Genomic DNA, 27,762 nt, shown 5'->3' on the forward strand with positions numbered 1-27,762 from the left:
GGAACAGACGTTCACCCTCTAGGCCTGCTTGGGCACCAAGGCCGCTGTGGGAGCTAAAGAGCTCTTAGGACATTCCCTTGATGAGTGTTCACAGTCAGGGTGGTCACCATGGTGAGAGCACAGCTGGGCACTGATTTTCCAGATGAAGTCCATTTCACAGGCTCAGGTCCTTGCTGGAGGGGAGACGACTGCGGTTCTGGAGGATGGCCTGTGACCCGCTTCTCCCTGCACTGTCTTCCCCCACGCACGCCAGGGTGCCTGCCTGGGACAAGGAGGCACCAGCTCTTTGTTTTGGGGTGAGGGTGCTCATGGGCATTGTTGCTGACTCCCAGAGGTCCTGGCCAAAGGGAGGGCCCACGGCCATCAGGTGGTCGGGAAACGTGTCTGGATGGGCCCACCGCCCTCTGTGGTTATCGTCCCAGCACCCGAGCGTGTCATTGCAAGAGACGGACTTGACGGGTAGGGTGGCCACGCTGACCTGGGGAGCGAGGGCCATCATGGAGGAAGGGCCAGGTGGAAGTCCTGGAGTGTCCTCCCTGCCAGGGCATAATGTAAAGGCAGGAAGGTCAGGGGTGATGTTCCCAACACACCCCATTCACGTCCCTGTGAAGAGGTGAGTGGGTGAGACCCCGCTGCAGCTGCTGTTCTGATAAGGCATTGTTACCAGAGCAGAACGCAGGTAGTTACTGATCTGCAAGGACCCCCGGAATCTCTGTGCTGTTGATACTCGGCAGAGCTGGCCGCACACCTTCAGGGCCCAGCCTCCGCTCTTACACATGCTCGCTGTCTGCGGTCCCCGGGCTAGGGATGGTCATCCTAGCATCCCGCAGAACACCCCTCCTGTCCACCTCACTGCGAACGCGAACCGATGAGCCAGACACCTAAGGGAGACTCCTCCGTAGGACACATGGGGGCGGGAGGGTGGGAAGAGAACTCGACTCTGGGTATCAGGGACTGTCAGCAAAGCAGAAGCCACTGTTAGTTATTATAACAACTTAACTGAGGGTATCTGAGGGCTGAAAAAGCAACAAGGGAGCAGCGAGGTAACAGAATAATCGGAGGAAGCCGCTGCCACCCCTAGGTCGGGGGGACGGGGGCAGAGGGAGGAAGTCGGAGTCTGGATTGGGTAGCTTGGAGGAGGGGCGCCGATTAGGATTCAGAGCTCGGAGGAGGGCTGTCCGCATGGCCACCCGGAGCAGGTGTTCCTTGGGTGGCCCTGGGCCTCAGGGGCCCCGGGAAGGGGTGCCCCATGGACCTGGGACTCGGACGCCTGTGCAGACCTGCCTCCCGGCTGCTGCGGGCACCGAGGGACGGTGGCGCGGCGGGCCACTGGCCCTCGTGCTGCCGGCCGGGGGACGTCCCTCAGGCCGGAAGCCTCCCCTGCCTCTGTGCGCCTCCGGTGCGCCGGCCGGCGGAGCCCGGAGGCCAGAGGCTGCTGGCGCTGCGGGCGGCGGCCCTGCTCCGGGCAGGTGCACGCCCGGAGGGCGGTTCAGGCCTGCCCGCAGCCGGCTCAGCCACGCGGCCCAGCTCCTCTGCGGCCCCGCGCTGGAAAACGCCTGGGCAGGCAGCTTCTGGCGCTGCTCAGCCCCGCCGCCGCGCGCACCTGGCCCGCAGGGCTGCCCGCCCTTCCCCCGGAGCGGCGGGCCAGGGCCCCCGGGCAGAGGAGGGGCGAGCCGGAGCCCCCTGGGGACCCCCGGCAGGAGCGGGGGGCGAGCAGTCACGCTCGGAGGGCAGGCGGGATGCGCACGCGGGGCCATCCCCGTGGAAGGGGCGGCGGGCCGTGCGGGTACCCCCGCCAGCCGCGCCCGCGGGGAGAAGCGGGACACGGCCGTGCGCAGCGCGCAGGCGTCGGGCGGGGCGGGCGGGGCCCCGGAGGGCAGGGGCGGGGCCGGAGGGCCGCCCGCGCAGGCGCAGTCCCGCCCGCCCCGCCCGCTCTGGCTGGGGGCGAGAGGCCTGCGGCGGGGACGCGGACGTGAGTGCGCGCGCGCGCGGCCGCCCGGGGTCCGCGCTGAGGGGCCGAGGGGCGCGGAGCGGAGCGGGGCGGGGCGGGGCGGGGCGGGGCGGGGCGGGGCGCACGCGGGGGCCTCGGGTCCGCCCGCCCGCGCCGATCGGGTCACGTGGCCGCGCGGGCCGCGCGCGCCGGGCCCTGCGGACCGGCCTGGGCCCTCGCTCCCGGCGGGGTCCTGTCCGGAGCTCGCTCACCCGCCCCGCGTGCCCCTAACGGGGAGGGTCACCGTCCGTGGTTCGTTTCAAACTCACCCCCGCCGGGGAGGCGCACGTCGCGTCGAGGCCCAGAGAGGCTCGTTCGTTTTCGCAAGGTCACACAGCGGGTGCGAAGCCCCGCGAGAACGCCGCCCCGCTGCCGGCTCCGGTAGTCTGAGCGCCGGGTGGGGTGGAAGTATCCAGAAAACAGGTGACCCCCCCCCCACCCCCGGGGGGCGGCGGGGCGCGGTGCGACCTCCCGGCTCCCCCACGGTGGGCAGCCAGAGGGGCTTCCCCCCCGCCCCCACTTTTTTTGATTCCGTGGTTTTTAAACTTGTAACATATCCGCAAATCGTAGGGTGTATCATTTCAGCCGTTTTTAAGTGTACAGTTCAGTGGCATCTGTCCCTGTCCCTTTAGCACCTGAACTCCTGGCTTGTTCTGAAGGAAGAGAGGCTGAAAGGGAGATACGGTTGTTGCCGGTGTTAAAAGCTGCCACCCAGGGGTGTCCTCAGCCACTCCGGGTACATCTCAGTGACTTGTCAGGAGGTGACACCGGCCGGGGGACCACACTCGGTCAGGGGGAAGCCTCGTGTCCCTTGCCTCCCCAGCCCACCCCTCCCGGTGGTCCCAACCTCACTCTGCCGCCACCACGGTGGAAGCTGCTGTTTCTGGGCTTTTCCTGGACCTGGGTGATGCCCAGGTCTCTCCCTGGCAGGTGCTTCCCTTTCGTTGCTCGGCACCATTTGAGTTACAGGTCCCGTCACTTGCTTTTTTAGGGCAGGAGTGATGATGCCCCGTGTGGCGCCCAGGTGGCCTGCGTGGCTCTTGTGGCGGGTGGCCTGCGCTCAGGGAGTCTCCGCGCAGCAGAGGACACGGGAGGCGGCATCCAGACTCCCTGGGCTGGGCGGCCCTCGGGGGGCCGTGGGCGCCAGGCCCCTGGTTCGAAGAGGCAGCTCCTGGGCCCCCTCCCGTGCTCCGGAAGTGATGCTGACCCGGGAGCGCTACCCTGTGCGGCGGCTGCCCTTCTCCGTGGTGTCTGAGGACGACCTGGCCGCCCTGGAGCGCATTGTCCCTGGCAGGGTCATCACAGACCCGCAGGAGTTGGAGGCTCCCAACGTGGACTGGCTGAGGACGGTCCGAGGTGAGCGGGGTCTGCTCACGTTTCATGCTTGGCTGGGCCGGGTGGGGGGAGGGGGGTTTGAGAAACAGCGTGAGATGAGGAGGTGAGACCAGCGATGAGCTGTGGGTGCAGGAGCTCTGGGTGCTGTCGCATGTGCGTTTCTTATGCACGACACCTGCAAATTAAAAGATGACAGAGCACCCCCCGCCCCTCCAGCTGCTCCGAGGTGGGCGTGTGTGACCGCTGCTCACTTTCTCTCAGCGCCTGTTATTAGTCTCCTGGGGCCACGTGTGTAACAAAGAACCACACACACCAGGCTCAAGACGACAGGAGTTTGTCCTTTCGTTTTTCGAGGTCAGGGTCTGAGATGCAGGCGCGGGCAGGGCCTTGCTGCCTCTTCCAGGTCCGGGGGCTCCAGGTGACCTCGGCTTGGACAGCATCCCTCCAGGCTCTGCCGCTGTCCTCACGTGGCCCCTCCCCTGTGACCCCTCTCCGTTCTTCTGTGAGGATGCCTGTCCTTGGATTGAGGTCCCACCTTAAAGAGAATGGTCTCATCCCAAAGATCCTTGACTTAGTTACATCTGTAAAGATTTTTTATCCAAATGAGGTCACATTTGCCGGTTCTGAGGGGTGGGAGGTGGACACGTCTTTCGGGGGGCCTGTGCTCCCCACTGTAGCTCCCTTGGGCAGGAGGCAAGGCCCGCACGGTGCCAGCAGCCTCTGGCCTGGCCGCCCCTGCACCCTCCCCCCTCCACCCTTTCCCACTGCACCAGCGGGTACCCTCCTGGGCCCAGCACACCCGCTTGGCAACAGAGGTTTCCTAGTGCCCTGTGTTCTCCCCTGAAAGGATTTCACAGAGAACGTGACCTACTTACTTAGTTACAGAAACCAACACAATACTCTTGCTAGAATGTTGAGGAGAGCTGGCAGACAAGCAGCTTGCGGTGCAGTGACACGTGTAAACCCGTGATGCCAGCACGTGCTGGGCGGCCGGGTCCTCGGGCGAGGCCTGGTCCAGCACGCTCGGGAAGGAGGAAGAGCGGTGGAGGGTGTGCTGTGCTGTTGGCTCAGACACCGCGGGGGCTGTGCTGGCGGCGGGAGACCTCCACGTGAGGTTCCAAACCGCAGTGCAGCGTCTGGAGTGAGTGGAATTGGGGTGGAGGTGCAGATATTGGGCAGCCCTGACTCTGTGGGGAGGCCCGAGACATTGGACATCCTTCGGATGTGCACTACCCCGCCGAGAGCCTCCTGCCCGGCATGGGGCCTGTGCTCCTGGGGCCTCGGTCCTGGAGGCGACGCCCACCCAGGCTCCGCCAGGCCGGTCACCGTCCCGGCTCCGTGCTGCTGCCTGGGCAGCTGGACCTCAGTTCCCAACCCCATGGGGCGCCCCACCTGCTCGTCCCCGAGGCCCGCGTCCTCCTGCTCCGGGCACCCCGAGAGGGGAGCAGGGGGAGCGGGCGCTGCAGTCTCCTGGGGGCCCTCCTGCCTGTCAGCCGCCCTCCTGGGGGCCGGGCAGCGGGCACCTGCCCTGCGTGCCCATGTGGAGGCCCCTTTCCTGGCTTCGCGTCCCCCTGAGCTCGGGAGGGCTGCCCTGGGCCCGCTCAGCTCTGAGTCCACAGGGCTCAGGGCCCAGCGGCTGCTCAGTGGGTGTCTGTTGGGGAACTTGAATTTTTGTCAAAATACCACTTTCTGTGGCTTGCTTTCTTTCTCTTTTTAAAAGAACTTTTATTGAGGTACAGTTAACAGACAATAAACAGCACATATTTAGAGTGTACAGTTTGGTATCCCAATCTCCCAATTCATTTCCCCCCAACCCTCCCCGCGTCCCCCATTTGGTGTCCATGTGTTTGTTCTCTACATCTGTGTCTCTATTTCTGCCTTGCATTTCCTCTTTCAGAGTTGTTAGCATTTGCCTTCTGTATTGAGGTGCTCCTATATTGGCTGCATATATATTTATAACTGTTATCTCCTCTTCTTGGATCGATCCCTTGATCTTTATGTAATGTCCTTTCTTGTCTCTTGTAACATTTTTTACTTTAAAGTCTATTTTGTCTGATATGAGTATCGCTACTCCAGCTTTCTTGTGATTTCCATGTGCATAGAATATCTTTTTCCATCCCCTCACTTTCAGTCTGCATGTGTCCGTAGGTCTGAAGTGGGCCTCTTGTAGACAGCATACATATGGGTCTTATTTTTGTATCCATTCAGCCAGTCTGTGTCTTATGGTTGGTGCAGTTAGTCCATTTACATTCAAGGTAATTCTCGATATGTATGTTCCGGTTACCATTTTCTTAATTGTTTTGTGTTTGTTTCTGTAGGTCCTTTTCTTCTCTTATGTTTCCTGCTTAGAGAAATTCCTTTAGCGTTTGTTGTAGGGCTGGTTTGGTGGTGCTGAATTCTCTTAGCTGTTGCTTGTCTGTAAAGCTTTTGATTTCTCCATCGTATCTGAATGAGATCCTGGCTGGGTAGAGTATTCTTGGTTGTAGGTTCTTCTCTGTCATCACTAAATATATCGCGCCACTCCCTTCTGGCTTGCAGAGTTTCTGCTAAGAAATCAGCTGTTAACCTGATGGGAGTTCCCTTGTATGTTATTTGTCATTTTTCCCTTGTTGCTTTTAGTAACATTTCTCTGTCTTTAATTTTTGTCAGTTTGACTACTATATGTCTTGGCGTGTTTCTCCTTGGGTTTATCCTGCCTGGGACTCTCTGCGCTTCCTGGACTTGGGTAACTGTTTCCTTTCCCATGTTAGGGAAGTTTTCAACTATAATCTCTTCCAATATTTTCTCGGGTCCTTTCTCTCTCTCGTCTCCTTCTGGGACCCCTATAATGCGAATGTTGGTGCATTTAACATTGTCCCAGAGGTCTCTTAGGCTGTCTTCAGTTCTTTTCATTCTTTTTACCTTATTCTTTTCCGCATCAGTGATGATCACCGTTCTGTCTTCCAGGTCACTTATTTGCCTTCTGCCTCCGTTAATCTGCTATTGGTTCCTTCTAGTGTATTTTTCATTTCCGTTATTGTGTTGCATATCTCTGTTTGTTTGTTCTTTAATTCTTCTAGGTCTTTGGTAAACTTTTTGATCTTTGCATCCAGTCTTTTTTCAAAGTCCTGGATCACCTTCACCATCATTATTCTGAATTCTTTTTCTGTAAGGGTGCCTATCTCCTCTTCATTTAGTTGTCTTTCTGGGGCTTTATCCTGTCCCTTCATCTGGTACAAAGTCCTCTGCTTTTTCATTTTCTCTGTCTTTCTGTGGCTGTGGTTTTCAGTTCCACAAGACGAGATACTGCTGATACTGCTCGATACTGCTGTCTGCGCTCTTATGGAGGAAGTGTGGCTTTCTTTTGGAAAGGAAGCATGTCTAAATTTCTGATTTTTGTAATTTCAGTTATATAGAAAATATAACCTAGCAAAATCTGATTAGGATCTTTTAATTTTCCTTAAAAAGTGAGATTCTGTTTGAAATGGAGACCGTTACTGAATATCTCTTCCTTCGCAACGGAGACCACTTGCTCGTGGGTGACCTCACAAGCTTTGCTCCCACGCTGCGTGAAAGGCTGGGGTCCTGGACGTGCAGGTGGACGGGAGGCTGACCCGGGGTGGCGGCAGGCGCAGGGGGTGGGCTGTGCTGCACGTGGCCGCGCGTGCCTGGGGGGACCCCCAGCACAGGCTGTTCCCTCCGCGCCTGGGGCAGCCGTCTGGAAGGGTGTTCCTGACGCAGGAACAGCCAGCCAAAGCCTCTGAGCAGGGCTGCGCTGGGCGTGTTTGAGGAGGCTTGAGACCCCATGTGCGGCCTGGGGGGCGGCGGAGGGGAGGTCAGGGGTGGGGTGGGTCCGTGAGGCCTCGAGGGCCGTGTGAGTCCTGACCTTTCCTGCCAGCGGATCGGAGCTGCGGCCCGAGGGCCACAGGGGAGAAGAGCCTGCGGTGTGACTGGCCGCGGTGGGTGCGTGAGGGGCAGGGGCCCTGGGCGGTGGGCTGGCCGCTGAGATATGATCCGTTCCGGGTGTGTCTGGAAGGGAGGTTGGCTGATGGCTGGACAAGGGCGTAAGGTAAGGAGGACATTTGGCCTGAACAGTAGCAAAAACTGGACCCATTTCCTGAGTTGGGGAAAGTGAGAGGCAGGGCGGGTCTGCGCAGGGAGAACCAGGGTTTGGGTTTGGGCGTGTCCGTGTGGACGCGCGAGGGGCCTCTCGGGCCGTGGAGCAAGTGAGGCTGAGGTGCAGGGCGGGGCAGGGCGGTGTCCTGAGCAGGGTGATGACCGCTGTGGTCAGTGCGCGGGGGGGGGGGGGGGGGGTGGCCGGCCAAGGGGCGGAGCACCAGGGGCTGCAGGAAGAGAGGCAGGGGTCGCGGGTCAGATGTGGCCACGGAAACGGGCTGAGATGGGACAGCTGGGCGTCCTCGGGGGGGTGTGGGAGGTTTTCCATGGCGTGAAAGGGACGCACACGGCCCTGGAGCTGGTCCTGGGTGTGAGCGGCCAAGAGGGGCAGAGAAGTGGGCGGAGCTTGCACGGATGGGGGTCAAGAGAAGTCATTTCCTCTCTAGCTGTGGGGTGAGAGCGCTGTCTTGGCAGGTTTGTGGTGTCGTCGGGGTGAGCAGGTGGAGACAGGGACGCCCTCGAGGAAGCGCCGGGAGGGCCGCAGTCCCGTGGGTGGTGCGGAGGCTGGGGGACAGCTTGTCCTGCGGGCCACTGGGTGCCAGGAGGCCGGGTCTGAGCCCGCAGTGGACGGGCTCTGCGGCCCGGCCAGCAGGCACCTGCGGAGGCGGGTGGGAGGTCCTGGGCCTCGGCTCTGCGCAGAGCCGTGAAAGCAGCCCCCGCGTACACAGGAGGTGGCGGCCGGCCGTGCTGTGCTGCCCCTGAGGTCGGTGGACGCTGACGTCCCCGGGGCTCGGCTGGGAGACTGAGAGCGGGTGTGCCGCTGGGTTTGTGCACGTGAGCAGGGTGCCTGGACGCGGCCCCTGGGGAGGAGGGTACCTCCCGCACCCCAAGCCCGGCGGCGCCCCGAGTGAGGGAGAGGAGTCAGCACCCCGGCTGCGAGGGAAGCAGAGGTGAGCGGCCGGGAGGCTCAGCACCACGGGAGCAGCTGCGCCAGGGTGCCGGGTGGGCGGCGCTTGGGAGGGAAGGCGGGCGGACTCACCTTGGGGGTGAGGCACCTGGAGACCTGGGGATGCTGCTGGCAGGTGGTGGGTGGGATGCTGCGTGTGCTTGGATCCAGGGCGGTCCAAGACAGGGACAGCCCCCGGAGCGCCGCGAGGGTGTTCCGGGAGGGAGGAAGGGTGCGGTGGCGGGGCGCGGGAGGGGGTGTCCTGACCCTGTGCAACCGGCCCTTCCGCCTGTCCCCTTGCTAGACTCTCCAGGCTGGACGCTCCTTCCCTCCAGTGCTGGGCGGTTCCCCTGAGCGGCCTCAGATGTTTCTCCGCCCTGTGCTCCGCTTTCTTTGGAGGGTCCCCTTATTAACACGTAGGACCGTTTTCTTGTCCCTTTCCCCCATTAGAAAGTAAACTTCACGGGGGCGGGAGAACGTGTCCGTTTCTATCCTCTGTGCGTGTGACAGGGCACACGGGGTGGGCGCGCAGGCATCGCTGACTCCGACGGGAGCCTTGCGGGTGTCCAGGGTCCCCGGACTGTACTGTCCTAGATGGTCTGGATACCGGCCAGCCAGCCACCAGCCACCTGGGCAGACATGATTCATCTGATGAAAAACATATGAGAAATTGCTTTCAGAATAAAAAAGAAAGGTAGAAACTACAGCCCCATCTCAGAGCTCCGTAAAAGGCAGTGACTCAGCAGGAGCACGCGCTAGACGTCCTCCTGTCCTCCCGCAGCCCCTTAGCTACTTAAAGTGCTTTCCACAAAATTGAAAGGGTGGAAAGGAACTCGATTGTCCTGGAGGCAGTGGTCAGGAATGCCAGCGGACGAGGCCACGGCTGGATATCAAATAATCATGACAGCAGAGAGCTGTAGCCAGTGAGCAACCTGAGAACCCAGGAGTCCCTCTGCTGTTATTACATAGCCAGGTACGTAAGTGTGTGAGGGAGAAGGGGAGGCCCTTCTTTCAGCAGAAGGTCAACTAATGAATGCGGGCAGGTGGATGGGTTTAGAAGCATCACCTCTGGCACCCGTCCTGAGAACAGTTTCAGGTAAGGATGGTCAAAGGATGCTGAAGTTCACGGGCAACCGTTTGTGGGGCGACAGGGTATTGACGGAGTCTCGTGTCTCCGCAGAAGACGCGTATTACTTACAAGGGAAAGCCAGGAACTTGCAGTGGGGAAGCTGCACAGATGCCCCTACCCTGGGGTCCTGCCATCCTGCTCCCCAGAGCCTAGCTCAGGACCTCAGGCCGCCGCCTGCAGGCCCTCTGCCTCCTCCAGCGATCAGGTTCTGGTCCTCGAGGTTTGCAGCCTTGCTCCACCAGGAGATGGGAGGTACCCTCTGTGCTGGGTGCCAGCCCCCTCCGCTGGGGGGCAGCCCCCCGTGTTGGGTGACAGCCCCCTCCGCTGGGGGGCAGCCCCCTGTGCTGGGTGACAGCCCCCTCTGCTGGGTGACAGCGTGGCTTCTGTCTTGCAGGCTCCAGCAAGGTGCTGCTGAGGCCCCGGACGTGCCAGGAGGTGGCGCACATCCTGAGGTACGCGCCCTGCCTGCCCTCACTCCCGAGTCGCTCACCAGTGGTTTCCTCGCAGACACGGTGCATGGGACAGGCAGACCCCATGAAGTGGGCAGTGACCGGGGCCAGGGAGGCGGGTGGGCGGAAAGTGCCTTCCTGAGCTGGGCTGAGCCTGGAATCTTGGACTCTTGGGCTGCTGGGTGGGCCTCAGGTGGGGAGCTGCTGCAGCCTCGAAGTGCAGGGCAGGGAAGGAAACAGACCTTTTCTTGAAAAATGCGTTCTTTGATGTTTTAGATCAATACACTCTCGTGTTTATTATAGAAAAATTGGAAAACATACAAAACCATAAAGAAAAAAAAAATGCAGAAGCAGCTACCGGTTTCCCTGCAGAGATAACCACGGGGGACGTGTTGGCTTCTTAGCTCAGCATCTTTCTTGTGTGGGTTTTTAAATGTTATCGCGTTGTATCTACGGTGTCAGAGTCTTTCTTCCCTTCCATTTGGCCGTATCCGTGCCCGTTTCTTGGTGCTGGTTATTCTTCCACGCCCCTGTTGACGCGTGGGCGGCGTGCACCCTGCGCGCGCTCTGTCCCCGAGGCGGCACGTCGAGGTGTCGCCGTGCCTCAGGACAGCTGGCGGGTGGCTGGGGGCCCCGGCCCTGCTCTGTCCGCGTCCCGGCTGCAGGGTGGCGCCCCGCGGGTGGCGTGTGTGATGCACGTCAGCAGCCTGGCACTCGGGGCAGGTGTCCCGCTGCCCAGATCCTTACTCCCCGGGGCCCTCTTCCCTTCAGGTCTTTACGAAGTGGGAGCCTGGTAGGGGACGAGGTGCCACGGATGCGTCTGATGTGTTTGAAGGGCGGTGGGCGAGGGAGGGGCACGCAGCTGGGGATGAAGGGGAGCGGAGACTTGAGGTGTGGGGGCGGGCGGGAGCCCTGAGTGCCCGGGGGCTGCGGTGCTCTAGGTGTGGACGGGGTGGGAGGGTGGGCGGCCGCTGGCGCTCAGCCTGTCTGTGCCTGGAGGAGCGGCGCCTGGAGCAGCTGGGGCCTCAGCTGTGGTCTGGGAGGTGCCGGCCCCTAGCGCCCCGGGCGGCTTTGTGACGGACGTGTGTCCCCTCAGACTCCCATCATGTGCGGGGGCCGAGGAGGCGGCCCCTCGAGGCTGCGGCTGGAGGTGGCCTGGCTTGGACGCGGGAGGGGCTTGGGGTCTCACGGCCCCGAGCGTGTCCCCCCGGGGTGGTGGCTTGGGGAGGGGAGCCTGACACCGGTCCTGTGCGTGTCCCAGGTACTGTCACGAGAGGAACCTGGCCGTGAGTCCGCAGGGGGGCAACACGGGCATGGTGGGGGGCAGCACGCCCGTCTTTGATGAGATTATCGTGTCCACCGCCCTCATGAACCAGGTCATCAGCTTCCACGACGTGTCTGGTAAGGCCGGCTGCCTGGCAGGACCTTCCCTCTCAGCTGCGGGGCCGGGCCGTGGGGGACCCGGGCCCGGGGGAGGGGCCCGACGGCCACGGCTGCACGCGAGCCGGGCCCCTGGGCGTGTCTGCGCAGGGGGTGCTGTTTAGGGGGTCCCTGGGGTGACTTACACCCTGGGCTTGAGCTGTCCCTGCGGCCCATTTGGACCGACACCTTCCGACCGTGCCGGCCCTTCCCAGGGCGTGCGAGGCGTCTGAGGGGCTCCACGCTCTCGAGGCTCGGGGCCCAGCAGGGGCGTGCCGGTGCCCCTCAGGCAGGACCCCTGGGCGGACCGTGCTCTCCAGCGGGGGCACCTGGACGCAGGGGGTGTCGAGCAGCACCCCGGCCCCTCCCAGGATGCCGGCAGCGCCTCCGACCCGGGTGGGCTTCGGAATTGTCGCGTGTCCTCTAGGGGGCAGCATCACTCCCCGACGGAGGGCCACAGCCTTGGAGCAGCCCTCTGCTAGCCGCCGCCTTGCATAAGCGCGTGTGTGTGCCCGTGTGTGCGCATGTGTGCGCGCGTGCGCGTGTGTGTGGTTTTTCCCTCCACGTTGTCTCACTGGCTTTCCTTCTTTTCTCACAAAGGCCTGTTCTGGGGAGGAACGGGGACACACGCCTTTTCCTCCTCGCCCGGGTCCCGGGGGGACGCCCCTTCCTGGGTTTTCGCCTGCAGACCCCCAGGGTGGCCCGGCTGGTCCTGAGCCGAGAGCACCCGCGGGTGCTCTGGTTGCTTGCAGGGGTCCTGGTGTGCCAGGCAGGCTGCGTCCTGGAGGAGCTGAGCCGCCACGTGGAGGCGCGGGGCTTTGTCATGCCGCTGGACCTCGGGGCAAAGGGCAGCTGCCACATTGGCGGGAACGTGGCCACCAACGCGGGTGGCCTGCGGTTTCTGCGATACGGATCGCTGCGCGGGACGGTCCTGGGCCTGGAAGTGGTGAGCTGGGGACGCCGTCGTGGCGGAGCTCTGGCCCTGCTTCTAGGGACGCCTGGCTGGGCTTGCTCTGGTCCCCCAGTCGGTCCCGGGGTGGCCAGCCTTCACCGGTGACCAGCGTGCGAGGTCTCTGGCTGAGACCCCAGCTCAGCTCTCTGGGGTCCCCCCCCCGCTCCCTGCAGACACCTGGGGTGGTGCAGGCCCAGCACAGGGGCTGCCTCTCGGGCCCCAGCCTGGAGGTCCCCGTTCCCATTGTACCAGCCCCCAGGGACGCGGGGGTCACACGCAGACCCTGCTCTCTGGCCTCTCACGAGGCGATGGCGCGTCCGCTGCCCCGCTGTCCCACGAGGAGCTGCCGTGAGAACCACGGCCTGGGCGGGTTCCCAGCCCAGCGGCATCTGCCTGCCGGCCTCTGGGCGGCTCCTGCTAGGAGGAGCCCCATCACTCCGCTGTCACCGCCCCCAAGACTGTTGAGTGCGTGAAGCACACCTTGGGGTGCTCTAAAGCGAGGGCCCTCTGTCTGTTTACCCAAGGAGGGAATGACTTCCATCCGCTAAATCACAAGGTTCCCATAGCTTTGTTCTCTGGCTGCAGATTGTTTTTATTGTAAGTCACTTTCTCATTTTTATAAGCTGTTTTGCTAAGCTTCTGACTAAATGCACGGAACAGGACTCAGATGGATTTACAGAGCATGAGCGAGATTCCTGTGGATGGGGGCGGGGGGGCGGGCACTGCCATTCTCTGCCCTCCTACACCCCAGGTGCGCCCTCCTGCACCCCAGGTGTGCCCTCCTCCACCCCAGGTGTGCCCTGCTTTGGACCAGCTTCCCTTGAGAACTGGGCCCTGAGCTTCCTGGTTGTGGTGGCCGTGAGGGACAGTCACTCCATCCGGGGAAGAGAAGCCCCTCCTTCAGCCTGATGGGGTGACTTCAGGCCCGGTGCCACGCCAGGGGCCCCCTGTGTTCCTGGACCAAAGTGGGGTGGGGAGCTTGTGACTGGCTGGGCTTTCTCGGGGTGCCCAGGCCTCCCCACGGTGGCTGGAGCCAGGCGTCGGTTGGGACTGTGGGCTGATGCGGGAGTGCCCGTCTCTGCTGCTTCCTAGGTGCTGGCCGACGGCACCGTCCTGAACGGCCTCACGACCCTGCGGAAGGACAACACGGGCTATGACCTGAAGCAGCTCTTCATCGGGTCGGAGGGCACTCTGGGGGTCATCACCGCCGTGTCCATCTTGTGTCCGCCCAAGCCCAGCGCTGTGAGCGTGGCCTTCCTCGGTAGGCACCTCCACCCGCCTCTCGAGCAGGTTCTCAGGCTGCGCTGCCGCGTGCGCCTCCTGTGCTCTGCGCTTCTCGCTGTTTCCAGAGGGGCTGGGACCTGGCCTTGTCGGTGTCCGCGGTGGGGTCTGGGCAGGGCACCCTGTGTGCTGTAAGAAAACCAGGGCCTCGCCCGTCTCGCGCAGGCGTGGGGGCGGTGAAGCAGCCTGCGCTGTGAGACTCGCGGGGAAATGGTGTCACTGGGCGCGGGAGCGCGTGCCCGGGGAGTTCGTCATGGGGAGCTCGTACATCCTGTGGGGCCGGCGGCGCGCCGTCCCTCTCCGGGGCCCCGTCTCTGCAAGCGCGTCGGAGCGTTTCCCCGGCCAGCCGCAGGGCCCTGCCTCCTGTCACGGCAGGCTTGAGAGACCGGCTCGTGTCTGCTTTGCTCCCTTCCCTCCCTCACCTGTTTGCGTCTCCTCTCCCACCTGGGTGCAGCTGCGTTGGGTTCGCCGCGGTCTCTGCCCTCCTCCTGGTCCAGAGGCCCGTCTCCGGGAGGCCCCCGCACCCTGCCCGTCAGCGACGGGATGCGGGGCCTGCAGGCGGCTCCCCCCGACCCCCGGGCTTGTCGGCATCTCCGTTCCATCTGTGTCTCCGGTCTCTTCTTCACCGTTGTTCTTATTGTATAAATGTGCCATTTTCTTTGTTTCCTTTGCATCAGGCCCTCCTCTGGGGGCCACGCGCCTTGTGAACACGCCCTCTGTCATTTCCTGTCGTGGATGTCTGCTGCTGTGAGTTCTCGCTTTGCGTCTGTCCGAAAACGTCTCCATTCACCCCGTTCTTGGAAGAGACTCCCGCGGGGGGCGGCGGGGGAGGCAGCGTCGGTCCTCCCCGTCGAGGGCGCCGCCCCGTCGAGGGCGCCGTGGGGCGGAGTCGGCCGTCCTCCGCTGCGGCTGTTCTGCGGGACTCCGCCTCTTTCTCTTTGGCTGATTTAAAGATTTTCTCTCTACCTTTGGTCTGTTGCGGGTCTCGGGTGTGGCGTGTGAGAGCCTGTTTCTTTTCTTCTCTGGGTCTCCTGAACTTCTTAAACCCGTGGCTTGGTTCTCCCACGTGCAGAAGTTTCCCGCCACCCCCTCGCCGGCCGTCGCCTGTTTTGCTGTCCTCCCAGGACGGCGACTGGAGGCACGACGGAGCCTTTCCGTCCGTCCGCCTCCATGTCCTACCCTCGCTCGGGTTTCCATCCTCTCTCGCTCTGTGTTGCGTTCTGGAAGGTTTCTTCCCATCTGTTTCAGTTCACGGACGCTCCCTTCTGCTGCGGTTCGCACACCGCTAAGCCCGTCGTGTCCAGCTGCCGTGTCCGGCCCGGGGCCTCTGCCCGTCCTTGGGCCTGCAGAGTGGGCCTCAGCCCCTGACCTTCACGCGCTGGGTCTTCTCTCCGGACCCTCCTCCCTGACCTCCACGTGCCTTCCCGACCCTGCCCTGAAGGGCCAGGTGTGCCCTCCCCTCCACGTCCCCTCTCTGCCTTGGGCGGCTCGGTGGCCAGCTCCGGGCGCCAGGGCACCGCGGAGAGCTCGGCGGCCACAAAATGTGCCTTGAGCGCCTTGCTGGCCGGGCGGGCCCTGGGTGTCGGCAGAGACACGCAGGGAAGCTGCTTCCCGGGGCAGCCCGTGCTGGCCTGGCCCTGTGTTTGTGGACTTGCCCGGCAGCGTTCCCGGCGCGTCCCGGGGCTCTCAGGCAGCCATCTCCCTTCCTCTTCGGTGCCTGTGACCTGTGACGTGGTGGCTGACCTGCGGGCTTGTCCTGCTCCGCGAGGCCGCCCCGCTCAGCGGCGCCGTTGCCGGGAGGAGCCTTGGTGTCGCGGCTTGCCAGGGGCTCGGGCGGGCCTGTGAGCGAGGCCCCCGTCCGCGTGACCGGCCCGCCTGTCTTTTCGCCGTGCCCGTTGCAGGCTGTCCTGGCTTTGCCGAGGTTCTGCAGACCTTCCGCACCTGCAGGGCCATGCTGGGCGAGATCCTGTCCGCGTTCGAGTTCATGGACGCCGCGTGCATGGAGCTGGTCAGGCACCACCTCCGCCTCGCCTGCCCCGTGCAAGGTACTGTCCCCGCCAGCTGGCAGCGCCCGCCGCCCGCCCTGTGCCATCTGAGCCGTGGGCTGATGGGGGCCTCCGGCCCGGCCCGGCCGCGAAGTGCGAGGCAGCAGGGCGTCCCGCCGCAGTTTCGGCGGCCCCGTAACCGCTGAAAGCAGGGCTCTCCCTGAACCTGCCTCGCGTCCGCCCTCGGCCGAGTGCTGTCGGCCGTGCCACAGCCCTGGGGTCTCTGGAACAGCCAGACGCAGTCAGGGGCCCTCCCGGCTCCTCGCAGGAGAGGTGTCATCCCGTGAAGGCCCGGCCCTCAGAGCTCAGCCAGCGAGCGAGCCACTCTGTGCGAGCTCCTGCGGCCGTACGTCTCGGTGTTTCCACTTCTGAAGTCGGCCCGGAAGAAGCCATCGCTGGCTCACCCCAGGCTGCCCTGACAGACCACAGCCTCGCACAGAGGAGATTTACTCCCCCGGTCCTGGAGGCTGTGGCGGGGTTGGGTTCTGTGGCGGTCCTCTCGGGCGTTTTCTCTGCGGGGGGAGCCCTCTGTGGTCTCTTCCTCTTCTCCTGAGGGCTCCAGCCCTGTAAGATCAGGGCCCCACTCTCGTGACCTCATGTGACCTGAATAACCTCCCTAGAGGCCTGATTTCCAAATACAGTCACATCGGGGGTGGGCTAGGGCTTCACCATGAGAATTTGGGGGGTACACACGTCAGTCTAGAAGAGTCGTACATGTGGAAAGAACCTTATGCTGTAAGTTTTTACTGAGGTTTTTATTTTAGTATAAAATAGCAAACAACCTCAGCATCCAGTGGTAAATACATGAGACACGGACAACCTGTGGGACGAGGAAGGGTCTCGGGTGGGGGTGGAGGCCCCTGGGGTGTCATCCGCGGTGGCGGGTGCCGCGCCTCCCCTTTAGGCTGCAGTTTGGTAAGGGGAGCCCCCGCGCCCCCCGTGCAGGCACCAACAGTACAGCTTCGAGGTGTCTCCGGGGCACGGCCTCTCTTACAGGGAAAGACCTACTTTTAACCGTCTGAATTCCAGCCCAAGTAGCCAGCGGCCTCTCCGTGAGCCTGCCTGGCTCTCGGCTGACCACCTCCCCCTCCGCTCATCCTGCCTTCTGCCCACTCCAGAAAGTCCGTTCTACGTCCTCATCGAGACCTCGGGCTCCGCGGCCGGACACGACGCTGAGAAGCTGAGCGGCTTCCTGGAGCAGGTGCTGGGCTCGGGGCTGGTGACCGACGGGACCCTGGCCACCGACCAGAGGAGGATCCAGGTGTGGAGGCTCGGCCCTTCCTTCCCGCGACACCTGAAGTCAGAGCGTGGCTTGGGACCGAGCGTGAGCTGGTGTCCCGGGCCTGACAGCATCTCCTCTTGGGAACACGCTCTTGGCGTCTCCATCACCTTCCGCTGCGAGGGCCTGTGGGCGGGTCCATGGGAAGCTGAGCCAGTCGTGGGGGCCAGACGGCTTCCCCAGGGACGGGCGCTGATGTTGGCACCAGAGAATGACTAGGGGGGCCTGGGGCAGTGGGGGCGGGCGCCGGTGGGGTTTCCTTTCCGTGTCTTCCCCCGTTTCTTCCTCAGTGTACCGTGGCCGTCGCACAGGAGGGAGGGACAGCCCGCCTCGGGGCCTGAGAGCCAGGGCCCGTCCCCTCCCGGCACACGGTGGCGCCTCTGATCTGCATCTTCTGAAGGGGGGGGGGGTGGCGCCAGGCAGAAGCCCCGGCGTCATCATTGCAGTCTCTTGGAAGAAAGAAAGCAGGAGCTGGAGGGGACACGCACGCTCCAGGCTTCTGCTCAGGGCCGGCGGCGGCGGCTCTGTGCGAAGCTCAGGGGCCGGAGCAGGTCTCACGGGCCGTCTGCCTGGGGCGGGGCGTCCGTCCCGTGGGGGTGGGGGTGCGGCCTGCCTCACGCCTGCTCTGGTCCTGCCGCGTCTGGGCCGCGGGCTCCACAGTCCTGTTCGCAAATGTTGGTGCCCAGGGGCCCGGCCGGGTGACACAGGAGGGGGCTGGGCTGGTGTCTCTGCTCGGTGGGGGGGGGGGTCAGGAGGACACCCCTGAAGGGGCGTGTGAGCACAGATGGACGGGGGGGGGCGTGAGGTCACCGGTGCAGGTGCACAAAGGCTGTTTCAGACAACGCGTCCTGGAGGGGGTGGAATTGGAGCAGAGGGCGAGGGGGGCGGGCGGACAAGGGGGCAGCAGGTCTTGTGGTCGCGCCAGGACGTGGGGGACGTGAGCGGAGGCTGAGGAGCCCACGGGCACGGGGCCGGGCCGGACCCTCCGGCTCAGGCCGGCCGTGCAGGGACGCGGCTGGGCTCCGGGTGTGTGAGGAGGGTCGGGCCCGTGGGAGCTGCTGATGGTCAGTGTTGGGGTGGGGGGGCCGAGTGAGCCACGGTGCTGTAAAAAAATCCATGAGAGAACTGGGGCGATCTGGACCCCAGCTGAATGTCCCATGGTGGTAAGGAGTTATTGTTATTTTTTCAGGGGGGATTATTGCATTCTAGGTATGTTAAAAAAGCAAAAGAAAGGAGTTTTTAGTTTGCCAAGAAAGTTGCTTTGTCGGGAGATTTCCTAAAATTCCGGGGGTGGGGGAGAAGGCGGTGGGGGGGGGGGCAGGGCGGCGGGGGCAGGGCAGGGATGGGGCTCGGGGGGGAGGGACGTCCCCAGGCCCTCTGTTCTCTGACGGGACAGGGAAGGCGCGGGGGCTGGGGGGGCTGCTCAGGAGGGGCCGTGTGGCCGTGACGAGGGCGCCCCTTCCTCCTCGCACCCTCGGTCCCTCCCCGTGTCCCCGCGGCCCGGGCCCGGGGACGTCCCCTCCGTCTGCCGCGCTCCTCCTGCACCTGCCCTGCCCCTGCCCTCACTCGGGGCCCGTCACCAGGGTCACGGGATGTGCTCCGGTTGTCCCACGAGGGGTCCTGGGTGCCCGGGTCTCGGGGGCCAGCCTGTGGCCGCGTCCGGGAAGCTTGTCCCGGGGGGACTCTGGGGCAGACGCTGCAACCCCGCGGTCACCCGCAGCCACTCAGCATCGCCACCCTGCCGGCCGCGGTGACCGAGCCTGTCCCCTCCCTCCCAGACACTGTGGGCCCTGAGGGAGAGGATCACCGAGGCCCTGAGCCGGGACGGCTACGTGTACAAGTACGACCTCTCGCTGCCCCTGGACCGGCTCTACGACCTCGTGAGCGACCTGCGCACCCGCCTCGGTCCGCGTGCCCGGCACGTGGTGGGCTACGGCCACCTGGGTGAGCGCGGCCGGCGGGAGGCGGGGGAGGCGGGCCCGGGGCGCGGGTGGGCGGGGTCTCGTCTGATGGTGCGCTCGCCCCGCCCCGCCCCGCCCCCGTGGAAGGATCTCAGAGCCAGTCCAGGGGATTCGCTTTTGCAGACAAACCGCACTCTATGCGTTCCTAATTGACAGGAGGGAACAGTTTCACTGCCCTCAACTCTTGGCAGCCTCTGGGCCTGGGCAGGTGTGGGGGGCCGGCCTCCAGCGTCTGTGAGGTGGGGCTCCGCGTCGCCTCCTGGGCTGCGGGGCTTGGAAGAGGTGCGGCGGGTGAGGGGTGTGTGGTGGAGGGGCCGCCCTGGCCGGCGTCACTCTGAATGCCTGCGTGGAGGAACCCCACGTTCAGAAATCGAGGCTGAATGTTGAATTTGGCAAACGCTTTCTCTGGGTCAGCCCAGGTGCCCAGTGCTGGTTTTCCTGTGACCAGCCGGTGAGGCCCGTCACGCCAGACCTCTGAGGGCAGGTGGGTCTGTGTCCCAGGGGTAAGCCCAGTGTGGCCGTGACCCTCTTTTGTGTCTCGTTTGGTCCCGTTTACGTATCCCATGTAGGACTTTCTCCATCCTGTCCTGTAAGGTTTCCTCCTTCTGTCCAGGACGGATGTTGGTCTTGAAGTCATAAGGTGATTTGGGTAGCATCTCTGGAAGAGTCCGTCAGGTTGGAATTACCTCCTCCTTGAATGTGTGGTAGAACTTGCCGTGGAAGGTACCTGGGCCTGAAGCTTTTGTGGGTATTTTTTGGGGGGGTTGGGGGATTGACTACAGAGAAGTTTCTTTAATAACCACAGGGTTCTCCCAGCTCTCCTCTTCTTCAGAATTGGTTTTCGTAATTTTTTTTTTCCTGGGAATTTGTCCATTTCTTTTAAGACTTTGAGTATATTGGTATCACCTTTGTCAACCACAAATTGGCGTTCACCGCCGGCACTGGCCCTCCGCCTCCGCGAGGGGTGAGTCCTGTGCTGCTGCCACCGCTGACCTCCCACACCCCCTGCAAGGAGGTCAGGGTGGAGAGCAGGGGTGAGGCCCTCTGTGCTCCGGGAAGAACTGGCAGAACAGGTCTTCAGATAGATGTTTTCAGGAGTCGATTTTATGAGCCCAATTCTTGTACCTCCTCATATCTAGAAAAGCACTAACGTCTTCACGGTGACGACTGCTTCTTGTGACCAGCAGAAACTTTACGTAAACCATGTGTGCTGGATTGCATGCTTTTCCCTTTCACCGAAATCACATATATACTGACCTTCCCCCTGCCTCTTCGGAGCAGTCTCTCGGAGCTCTCTGGGAGGCTGTCTCCCGGGCTGCAGTCCTCATTTTGCCCCAAATAAAACCTAACTCGTAACTCTCACGTCGTGCATTTTTTTAAGTCGACACCTTGTTCGTATTGTCCCTTTGTTTCCTGTGTGCCATGTCCAGCCTTTGGGGAGGGTGCTGTTTCACTCCTGACTTGGTTTGTTTCTTGTCTCTGTCGACTGAAGAAAAACGCACACGTTAAAGTGAGTTGTTTTTTATTTATTTATTTATTTTTTATTTTTTTATTTTTTTTATTTTTTTGGGGGTACACCAGGTTCAATCATCTGCTTTTATACACATATCCCCGTATTCCCTCCCTTCCTTGACTCCCCCCCCTCGAGTCCCCCCCACCCTCCCCGCCCCAGTCCTCTAAGGCATCTTCCATCCTCGAGTTGGACTCCCTTTGTTATACAACAACTTCCCACTGACTATTTTACAGTTGGTAGTATATATATGTCTGTGCTACTCTCTCGCTTCGTCTCAGTTTCCCCTTCACCCCCCGCCCCCTCCCAAACCTCGAGTTCTCCAGTCCATTCTCTGTATCTGCGTCCTTGTTCTTGTCACTGAGTTCATCAGTACCATTTTTAGATTCCGTATATGTGAGTTAGCATACAATATTTGTCCTTCTCTTTCTGACTTACTTCACTATGTATGACAGATTGTAGTTCTATCCACCTCATTACATATAGCTCCATCTCATCCCTTTTTATAGCTGAGTAATATTCCATTGTATATATATGCCACATCTTCTGTATCCATTCATTTGTTGATGGACATTTAGGTTGCTTCCATGTCCTGGCTATTGTTATCCGGGGACCTTACTGAGGACTGCAGCCTGGGAGGCAGCCTCTCGGTAGCCTGGAGGGACAGCTTCGCAGAGACAAGGGCGGAGCCAGGACACATGGGAGTTTTCTGCTGCGTGAAAAACCAAACCCTGTAGTCAAATCCCAAAGTATTACTGCTAATCACAAAAATCAGACATTTCAAGTTAATGAGTTTACTGCTTTTCTGTGTATGGGAAGATGCAAGTCTGGGCTCATTGAAATTACTTGTTATATGCGCATCTTGACTGTCTCGGGCCAGTATCCAGAGCACAGGATGCTTCCTGTTTTTCTCCATGGGACTGTGGGCGCAGGGGCTGAAGGCCCGGCCCTAGTCTACTGGAACAGCCAGTGACATTCCCTGTCCGCACCTGTTTTTCTCTCGTGTAAGCGTTTGTGCATTTTACAATCTCTTCAGAGAATCACTGCTTGGCTTTGTTGATCCTTTCTATTGTATGTTTTCTCTTTCATTCTTTTCTGCTGTTTCCTTTATTGTTTTCTTTGCTTCTCCATTTTTAGGTGTACACCCCTGCTTTTCTAACCAGATAAATTAAGCACTTAGCTCATTGACTTTCAGCCTTTATGCTTTCCAGTGTATTTAAATTTCCTTCCACGTGACCACACATGTGGTTGTTGGTTTTTCTTTTTTTAATTAATTAATTTATTTGGTTATGTTTATTTATTTGGTTGTGCCAGGTCTTAGGTGTGGCTCACGGGCTCCTTAGTTGCAGCAGACGGGCTGCTTAGTTGCAGCTCGCGGGCTCCTTAGTTGCAGCAGGCAGGCTTCTTAGTTGTGGTAGGCAGGCTCCTCAGTGGCAGCATGTGTGCTCCTTAGTTGCAGCAGGCAGGCTCCTTAGTTGTGGCAGGCAGGCTCCTTAGTTGCAGCTTGCGGGCTCAGTGGTGGCACATGTGCTCCTTAGTTGCAGCATGCGGGCTCCTTAGTTGCAGCAGGCGGGCTCCTTAGTTGCAGGAGGCGGGCTCCTTAGTTGCGGCTCGCAGGCTTCTCGGTGGCAGCATGTGTGCTCCTTAGTTGTGGTAGGTAAACTCTTAGTTGCGGCATGTGGGATCTAGTTCCCCGACCAGGGATTGAACCCAGGCCCCCTGCATTGGGAGCGCGGAGTCTTATGCATTGTGCCTCCCGGTGGCTGGTTCTGTTTCTCTCCTCATCAGACTCCGCACGACCAGAAGCGCCCTGGTGGGTGTCGCTGGGGCCCCACTGGGCTCAGGAGTCCTCGTGTCCCGTGACAGGGGCCCCACCCCGTGCACGTCCCGTGCTGCGGCCCACCTGCCGGGCATCTGGTGTCCTGGGTGCTTGGGCTGCCCCTCCGCAGAGCAGTGGGCCGAGGGCGGAGGGCGGAGGGCGGGGTGACTCCAGCCCCAGAGGCCCGGGCCCCCCCCCGCCGCTTGTCTCCACAGCTGGCCTGGGTGCTGCGTCAGCCCCACCCTTTCTGATGCCACGGCATTAGCTCTCAGTTCTGAATATTTTCTCACTTCCCGTGTCATTGCTTCCTTGACCCATGAGGTAGGCAGGATGGTGTTTTTAAATTTCCAAACATATGGGAGTTTTGTAGTCATTCTGAAGATGGGCTTGTTGACTGTGCGGCGGGCAGAGCGCTGGGTGGAACACGCCTTCAGCGGAAGCATGGTCCCAGGTGCGGCCTGCCTGCACGGCCCTTCGGAGGGCGCTCGAGAGGCGCGCGCTCCCTGCAGACCCTCCGGGTGGAACGTGCGCCCTGTAGCACCCCGTCTCTGGAACCCGCTCGGCTGTCAGCGGCCGAGGGGAGCCCCCACTGTGCCAGCAACCCCTCTGCTTCTCCTGGTGCTGCCGCCAGGGCTGAAGATAGGGGATTCGGGCGGTCCGTTGGTCGAAAGCTTGGCCTCTGCGCACCGGTGCTCGGTGGCGTCTCGGAGACAGGGTTTCAGGTGGAGTAGAAGAGCACAGCTTTATTGCTTTGCCAGGCAGAGCTGCGTGTCCCAGCCCAGGGGGCTTGGTGAGGTGTTTTATAGCAGTGGTTCAGGGGTGGGCTTGCTGATGGGCTTAGCGTGTGTGCAGGGTCTGCGTCCCTTCATCTGGCCACTGGGGGTGGTCTCGTGAGGTGGTTATCAGACTGTGATCTCTGGAGTGGCGAATGCTGGCATCTTCCATCTGTTGGGGGTTTTAGTTCTGTAAAGACCTCAATGACATTGTTCTGTGTGTCCCTCGAGGCGGAACCAGGACCTGCCCCAAGGCTGCGCTGTTCTTTCCGGGCTGCTCCTCCCTTGTCTCTGCGTCCCCTCCCTTCCCTGACGAGCAGCTGTTCCGCTCTGCCCTGTGGAACTCAGGGAAGGTCGTGGAGGCCGAACAGAGAGCCCCACGGGGTCCTGCTCAGTGTCCGTTAGAACTTGGGCTTCTAGGGCATTTTAGCAAAGAGCAGGACGTCTTTGGATACAGCACAGATAAAGGAAGCGGAGAACTTGTGGGCAGCAGGTGGCGGGAAGGTATATAAACACGTGGGGAAGTAATGGCCGAGAGCCTCGTGTAGACCGAGGCCGGAGCTGTCTCAGGTGGTTACGCTGCCCTTGCTGGCGTGGGGGCACCTCTGTGCGCGCGTGTCCTGCTTTTAGGTGGATGGAGGGCAGAGATTTTTTCTTGTGGCTGTTTCTTCTCCGTTGCCTTCAGCTCAGAATAACCCTTATGCTGCAGTGCCCTGCTTCCAGCTGGCAGGTTTTGCTGCCCTCCAGTTGCAGAGACCGTAATGACTCAGTGGCCTGGATTTGTCTGGCTTTGGGCCTTCTGTTTGTCTCTCATTTCTTGTTTCTTTTTCTCTGATTTATCCCCTGCTTCTGGTTGGTGTTCTTCGCGTATAACTTGTTTCCATTTACCAAAGAGAGAGCTGTGCCTGCCTGCTTGTTCTTTCGGCAGGAGCCCTCCACGTGGAGCCGTGTCAGGGCGGCCCCGCCTTCTCGGGGGCGGAGCCTAGCATCAGGACCCTCCTCCCAGACGGCGTCGTGGTGCTTTCTGCGCGTCAGCGTGGCTGGGCTGGCTGCCCAGGTGCTTGGCCAGACACCAGTCGAGGTGTTGGCCGTGAAGGCTTTTTTAAGATGAAATCAACGTTTAAATCCGCGGACTTGCAGGAAAGCAGGTTCCCTCCATAATGTGGGTGGGCCTCATCTCGTCCAGCGAAGGCCTGAAGAGCGGGACGGAGACCCGCTGCCCCCGAGGAGGAGGGCGTCTCCCCACGGCCTTTGGACGCGAGCTGCAGCGTCAGCTTGTCCCTGCAGACGTCGGACTCGCCGTGTCCCCACGGTCGTGTGGGCCGCTTCCTTAAAATCAACCTGTCTTTGTCCCTCCATCCTCCTAGCCCCCCGACCCCGCTCTGCACACCACGTGCACTGCCGGCGTCTTGCTGGCTCTGCCTCCCTGAGAGCCCTGAGCCGTACGCGGGGCGAGGACCTCAGGACCCTGTCACTTTGCTGCGACCACCCGCCCCAGTCACACACTGTTTCGGGCTGTGTTTAGTTCCATCGGGGATGTTTAGCCCCAGGTAGCAGTGCTGTTGTTATTACTCTGTGAGGTCAGTGTTCTAGACTCACCCACACCTCTGGCCCTTCTTTGACCCGGTGTCCAGCGCTGCCTTTAGAACGGCCTCTGGCGTGCGGAAGTAGGTGGCGGCACATCACGGATTTTCTTCACCTGAACATGTATGAATTTTGTTCTTCAGTGGTTTTCTCTCGATGGATTTCAAAACGGATTTTTGGTTGACAGTTCTCTGCGGGGTGAAGACGTCACTCTGCCGTCCTGACTTCCGTCGCCCCGCCGTTAGCTGTGTGCGAGTGTCATTTTTTCCCTTTTGTTCCTTTCCCCTTGTCCTTGGGTTCCTTGGCTTCACTCTGCTGTGTTTAGCCGAGCATCAGTGTGTCCCTGCTGAGGTCTGGTGGGCTCGGCTTGTAGAAATTGCTCCCCCGTGGCCTCTGCAGATGTTGTCTCTTCCCGCCCCCTCCTTTCCGGAGCTTCGGCCTCTGTCTCCCCTCCGGTTGTCCGTGGTCTCGTCCTCCGTGTGCTCCGTTTGTTTTCCATGTCATTAATCTCTCTTTGCTCGTTGACATTTCAGTGACTGTGTTTTTCATTTCTCGAAGATCGACCTGGGTATTTAAAAGCTTTCCCTGGTCATTGTTTTGTATTTTTTCTCTCTTATTTCTTTAAACATGTGAAACATTTATCTTCTGTTTCTGGAAGTCACCAGATCGCAGGTCTTTGTGGGTCTTGGTCATCATGGTTTCTTTTCTGTGCGTTTAATTTTGGGCTCATGTATCTTAGGCTTTTGTGTGTGGGGATTATTTGAGGCTGAGTTGGAGGTGATTTGCTTGTGCAGGGGTGGGGTGGGGGGAGTGGGGGGGGGTGGGGGCTGGGGCTGGGCCCCGGCCCCCAGCTAGGAGTGGCCTTGGGGCCACCAGGGCCTTGTGAACGGTGCTTCAAGCCCTTGCATGCTGGTTGCTGCTGTGGATGTTTGAGTATTGTCGACTTAAAAAAAATGCACAATGTGAGAGTTGTGAGTTGAGTTTTTTTGGGGCAAAGTTAGGACTGCTGCCCAGGAGACGGCATCTCAGAAAGCTCTGAGAAACTGCTCCACAGAGGCAGGGGGAAGATTAGTATATATGTATTCTTGGTGAAGGAGGAGTACATGCAATCACATATTTTTGTAGGGGGTTACTGCTCGTCACGAGCAGCAGACGTCACCACGTAGGGATTTAGTGCTTTTCTAGATACGAGGAGACGCAAGGGTTGGGCTCATAACATCCGCTCCTGAAACATCTAACTGTCTGAAGACCAGGTCCGCTCATCCTCCAAAGCACAGAGCGCCTCATTCCTGGTCTCCACCCTGAACTCCCTTCAGGGGATGTGGAAGGTCAGCCGCTGCAGCAGCACCTGTGTTTTAATCCTCGTACAGGCAGATGGCAGGTTCCAATTCATAGCTGACAGTATCGGGGAGACGAGCTTCTCTCCACGCTGTTTCCCTTGGGAGAGACTCTTCGTTTTCAGAGCCTGTGCCCTGAGTGTGTCGGTGGAACCACTTGTGGTGGGAGAGGGGCCCCTGGTTTGCGCCCTACGTTTGACAGGTGTACACGGAGGGAGGGGTCCTAGGAAGCCGCGGGTCACAGGGTCAGAGGCCCCAGGTCACCTGGTCAGGGACCTCAGGTCACCTGGTCAGAGGCTTCCTGGGCGCTGGGGACCCGGGCCTGTGGCGGCCTCAGTGGTCCAGCCCGGGGCCCTCACAGGTTGGGCGGGTGTTTGTCCCTGTCCTCGTGGGGGCGGTGTCGGGGGAGGCTGTGCGGGTGGGTGTGGGGGGCCGGGGAGAACTCGGGGAGAAAAGTGTGTGAAGCCGAGGGAGCTGCGCCCCCGGGGAGCGGAGTGGTCACCAGCAGGCCCGCGGCCGGCGGCGTGAAGGGCTGGAACCCGCCTGTGAGGGCGGCCTCCGGGCAGGGCAGGGGCGAGGCTGGAGGCTCTCTGTGCACCCCTGTCCCTCCAGGGGACGGCAACCTGCACCTCAACGTGACAGCAGAGGCCTTCAGCGCGTCGCTGCTGGGCGCCCTGGAGCCCTACGTGTACGAGTGGACGGCCCGGCAGCGGGGCAGCGTCAGCGCCGAGCACGGCCTGGGCTTCAAGAAGAAGGACGTTCTGGGCTACAGCAAGCCCCCCGCGGCCGTGCGGCTCATGCGGCAGCTCAAGGCCCTGCTGGACCCCAAGGGCATCCTGAACCCCTACAAGACGCTGCCTGCCCGCACCTGACGGCCAGCCGGGGTGAGCAGCGGAGGCGGGGGGCCTCGACGTGGTCTCGGCTCTGCCTGTGGGGGGCCTGCAGGGCTGGCGTGGACGCGCAGGGCCTCCGTCCGCCGGAGCCCACGGCAGGCGGGGTGACCGGCCTCCTGGTTGGGGGTGGGAGCCGGCCCCGGGGAGCCCGGGACACATGGTTCTCAGCAGAACTCCTCCAGGTGCTCTGCTGGTTCTGTCGGGTGGGCCTGGTGGAAAGGGCTGCCTGGTCCTCATTCCATCCTCATGGCGGGCACCCCATCCCTTCTCAGGTCCTGGACAGGCCCCTGGGATCCTGCCTTGTAGGGCGCAGCACTGGGAGGGAGCACGGCGGTCTTTCTGCTGGTCCCCCACGCGGTGCGAGCCTCCGAGGGGCCCCGAGCAGAGGTGATGAACTCTGTGTGCGCAGCAGAGCGCCGTCAGGCTGGTCCACCCGGGGCTCCGACCAGCAGAGCCTGGATCACCGGCTGCTTTACCGTGACTGCTGGCCACATCTGAGCCGGTGACAGGAATGCCCGCCACCCTGGAAGGTGTCACTTCGCCCTCTTTCTAGAAGGCCCATGAGTTGGCAAGACCGTTGTCGGAAACCAGGCATCGGTTTCTTGCACTTGGTGGTTTGCTGTCACGTGTCCACGGAGATGAGTCTTTCCTGTTCTGCTTTGACCACAAGTGTCAGTAGTGCCGGGTGAGACGTCCCCAGGCACAGGCGTCTTCAGTCACCCTGACCGGGTCCCTGGGGCAGCTGCTGGGGCTGCGGAGACGGTCTGGGGAGCTGGACACGTTTTCTCTCTCTGGCTGCCGTGAACTTCAGTAAAAGTGGGAATTAATCCCGACACTCTCCTTCCTTCTGTTCCTAGAAAAGTAACCTCACAGAAGCCCAGGTGAAGTGCCCGTGCACCCTGTCCCGCAAGCACCCGAACGTCAGTGACCCGGGTCTGACCGTCTGTGTGTGGGGGCGGGGCGCC

At 61.4% G+C, this 27,762-nt stretch overlaps 1 protein-coding gene across 11 annotated transcripts; it reads left to right on the top strand.

Annotated features, from left to right (window-relative positions):
* Positions 1-1,899: 1,899 nt before the first annotated feature.
* On the top strand, positions 1,900-27,762 carry D2HGDH (D-2-hydroxyglutarate dehydrogenase). 11 transcript variants are annotated; one of them, XM_057743845.1, is made up of 12 exons: positions 2,096-2,413; positions 2,623-2,726; positions 2,982-3,346; positions 9,890-9,947; positions 11,206-11,345; positions 12,116-12,309; positions 13,408-13,576; positions 15,498-15,641; positions 16,760-16,965; positions 18,699-18,864; positions 26,517-26,788; positions 27,070-27,762. In XM_057743845.1, the coding sequence occupies exons 3-11, from the start codon at positions 2,992-2,994 to the stop codon at positions 26,774-26,776; spliced, it is 1,692 nt and encodes a 563-aa protein (XP_057599828.1). In that variant the 5' UTR covers positions 2,096-2,413; positions 2,623-2,726; positions 2,982-2,991; the 3' UTR covers positions 26,777-26,788; positions 27,070-27,762. The 11 variants fall into 11 exon arrangements, with proteins under 11 accessions (XP_057599829.1, XP_057599834.1, XP_057599828.1 ...); XM_057743853.1 differs by having other exon boundaries at positions 16,760-16,902; XM_057743846.1 differs by lacking the exons at positions 2,096-2,413; positions 2,623-2,726 and adding an exon at positions 1,900-1,972.

Source organism: Hippopotamus amphibius, chromosome 8, assembly GCF_030028045.1.
Source record: "Hippopotamus amphibius kiboko isolate mHipAmp2 chromosome 8, mHipAmp2.hap2, whole genome shotgun sequence".
In the NCBI taxonomy this organism is placed as follows: domain Eukaryota; kingdom Metazoa; phylum Chordata; class Mammalia; order Artiodactyla; family Hippopotamidae; genus Hippopotamus; species Hippopotamus amphibius.

Excerpts from the sequence above, each read along its gene's own strand:
- D2HGDH (XM_057743846.1), top strand. The coding sequence starts at position 2,992 with ATGATGCCCCGTGTGGCGCCCAGGTGGCCTGCGTGGCTCTTGTGGCGG. Across the intron at positions 15,642-16,759 it reads CCTCGCCTGCCCCGTGCAAG|AAAGTCCGTTCTACGTCCTC; the intron begins GTACTGTCCCCG and ends TGCCCACTCCAG. Across the intron at positions 18,865-26,516 it reads GGTGGGCTACGGCCACCTGG|GGGACGGCAACCTGCACCTC; the intron begins GTGAGCGCGGCC and ends CTGTCCCTCCAG.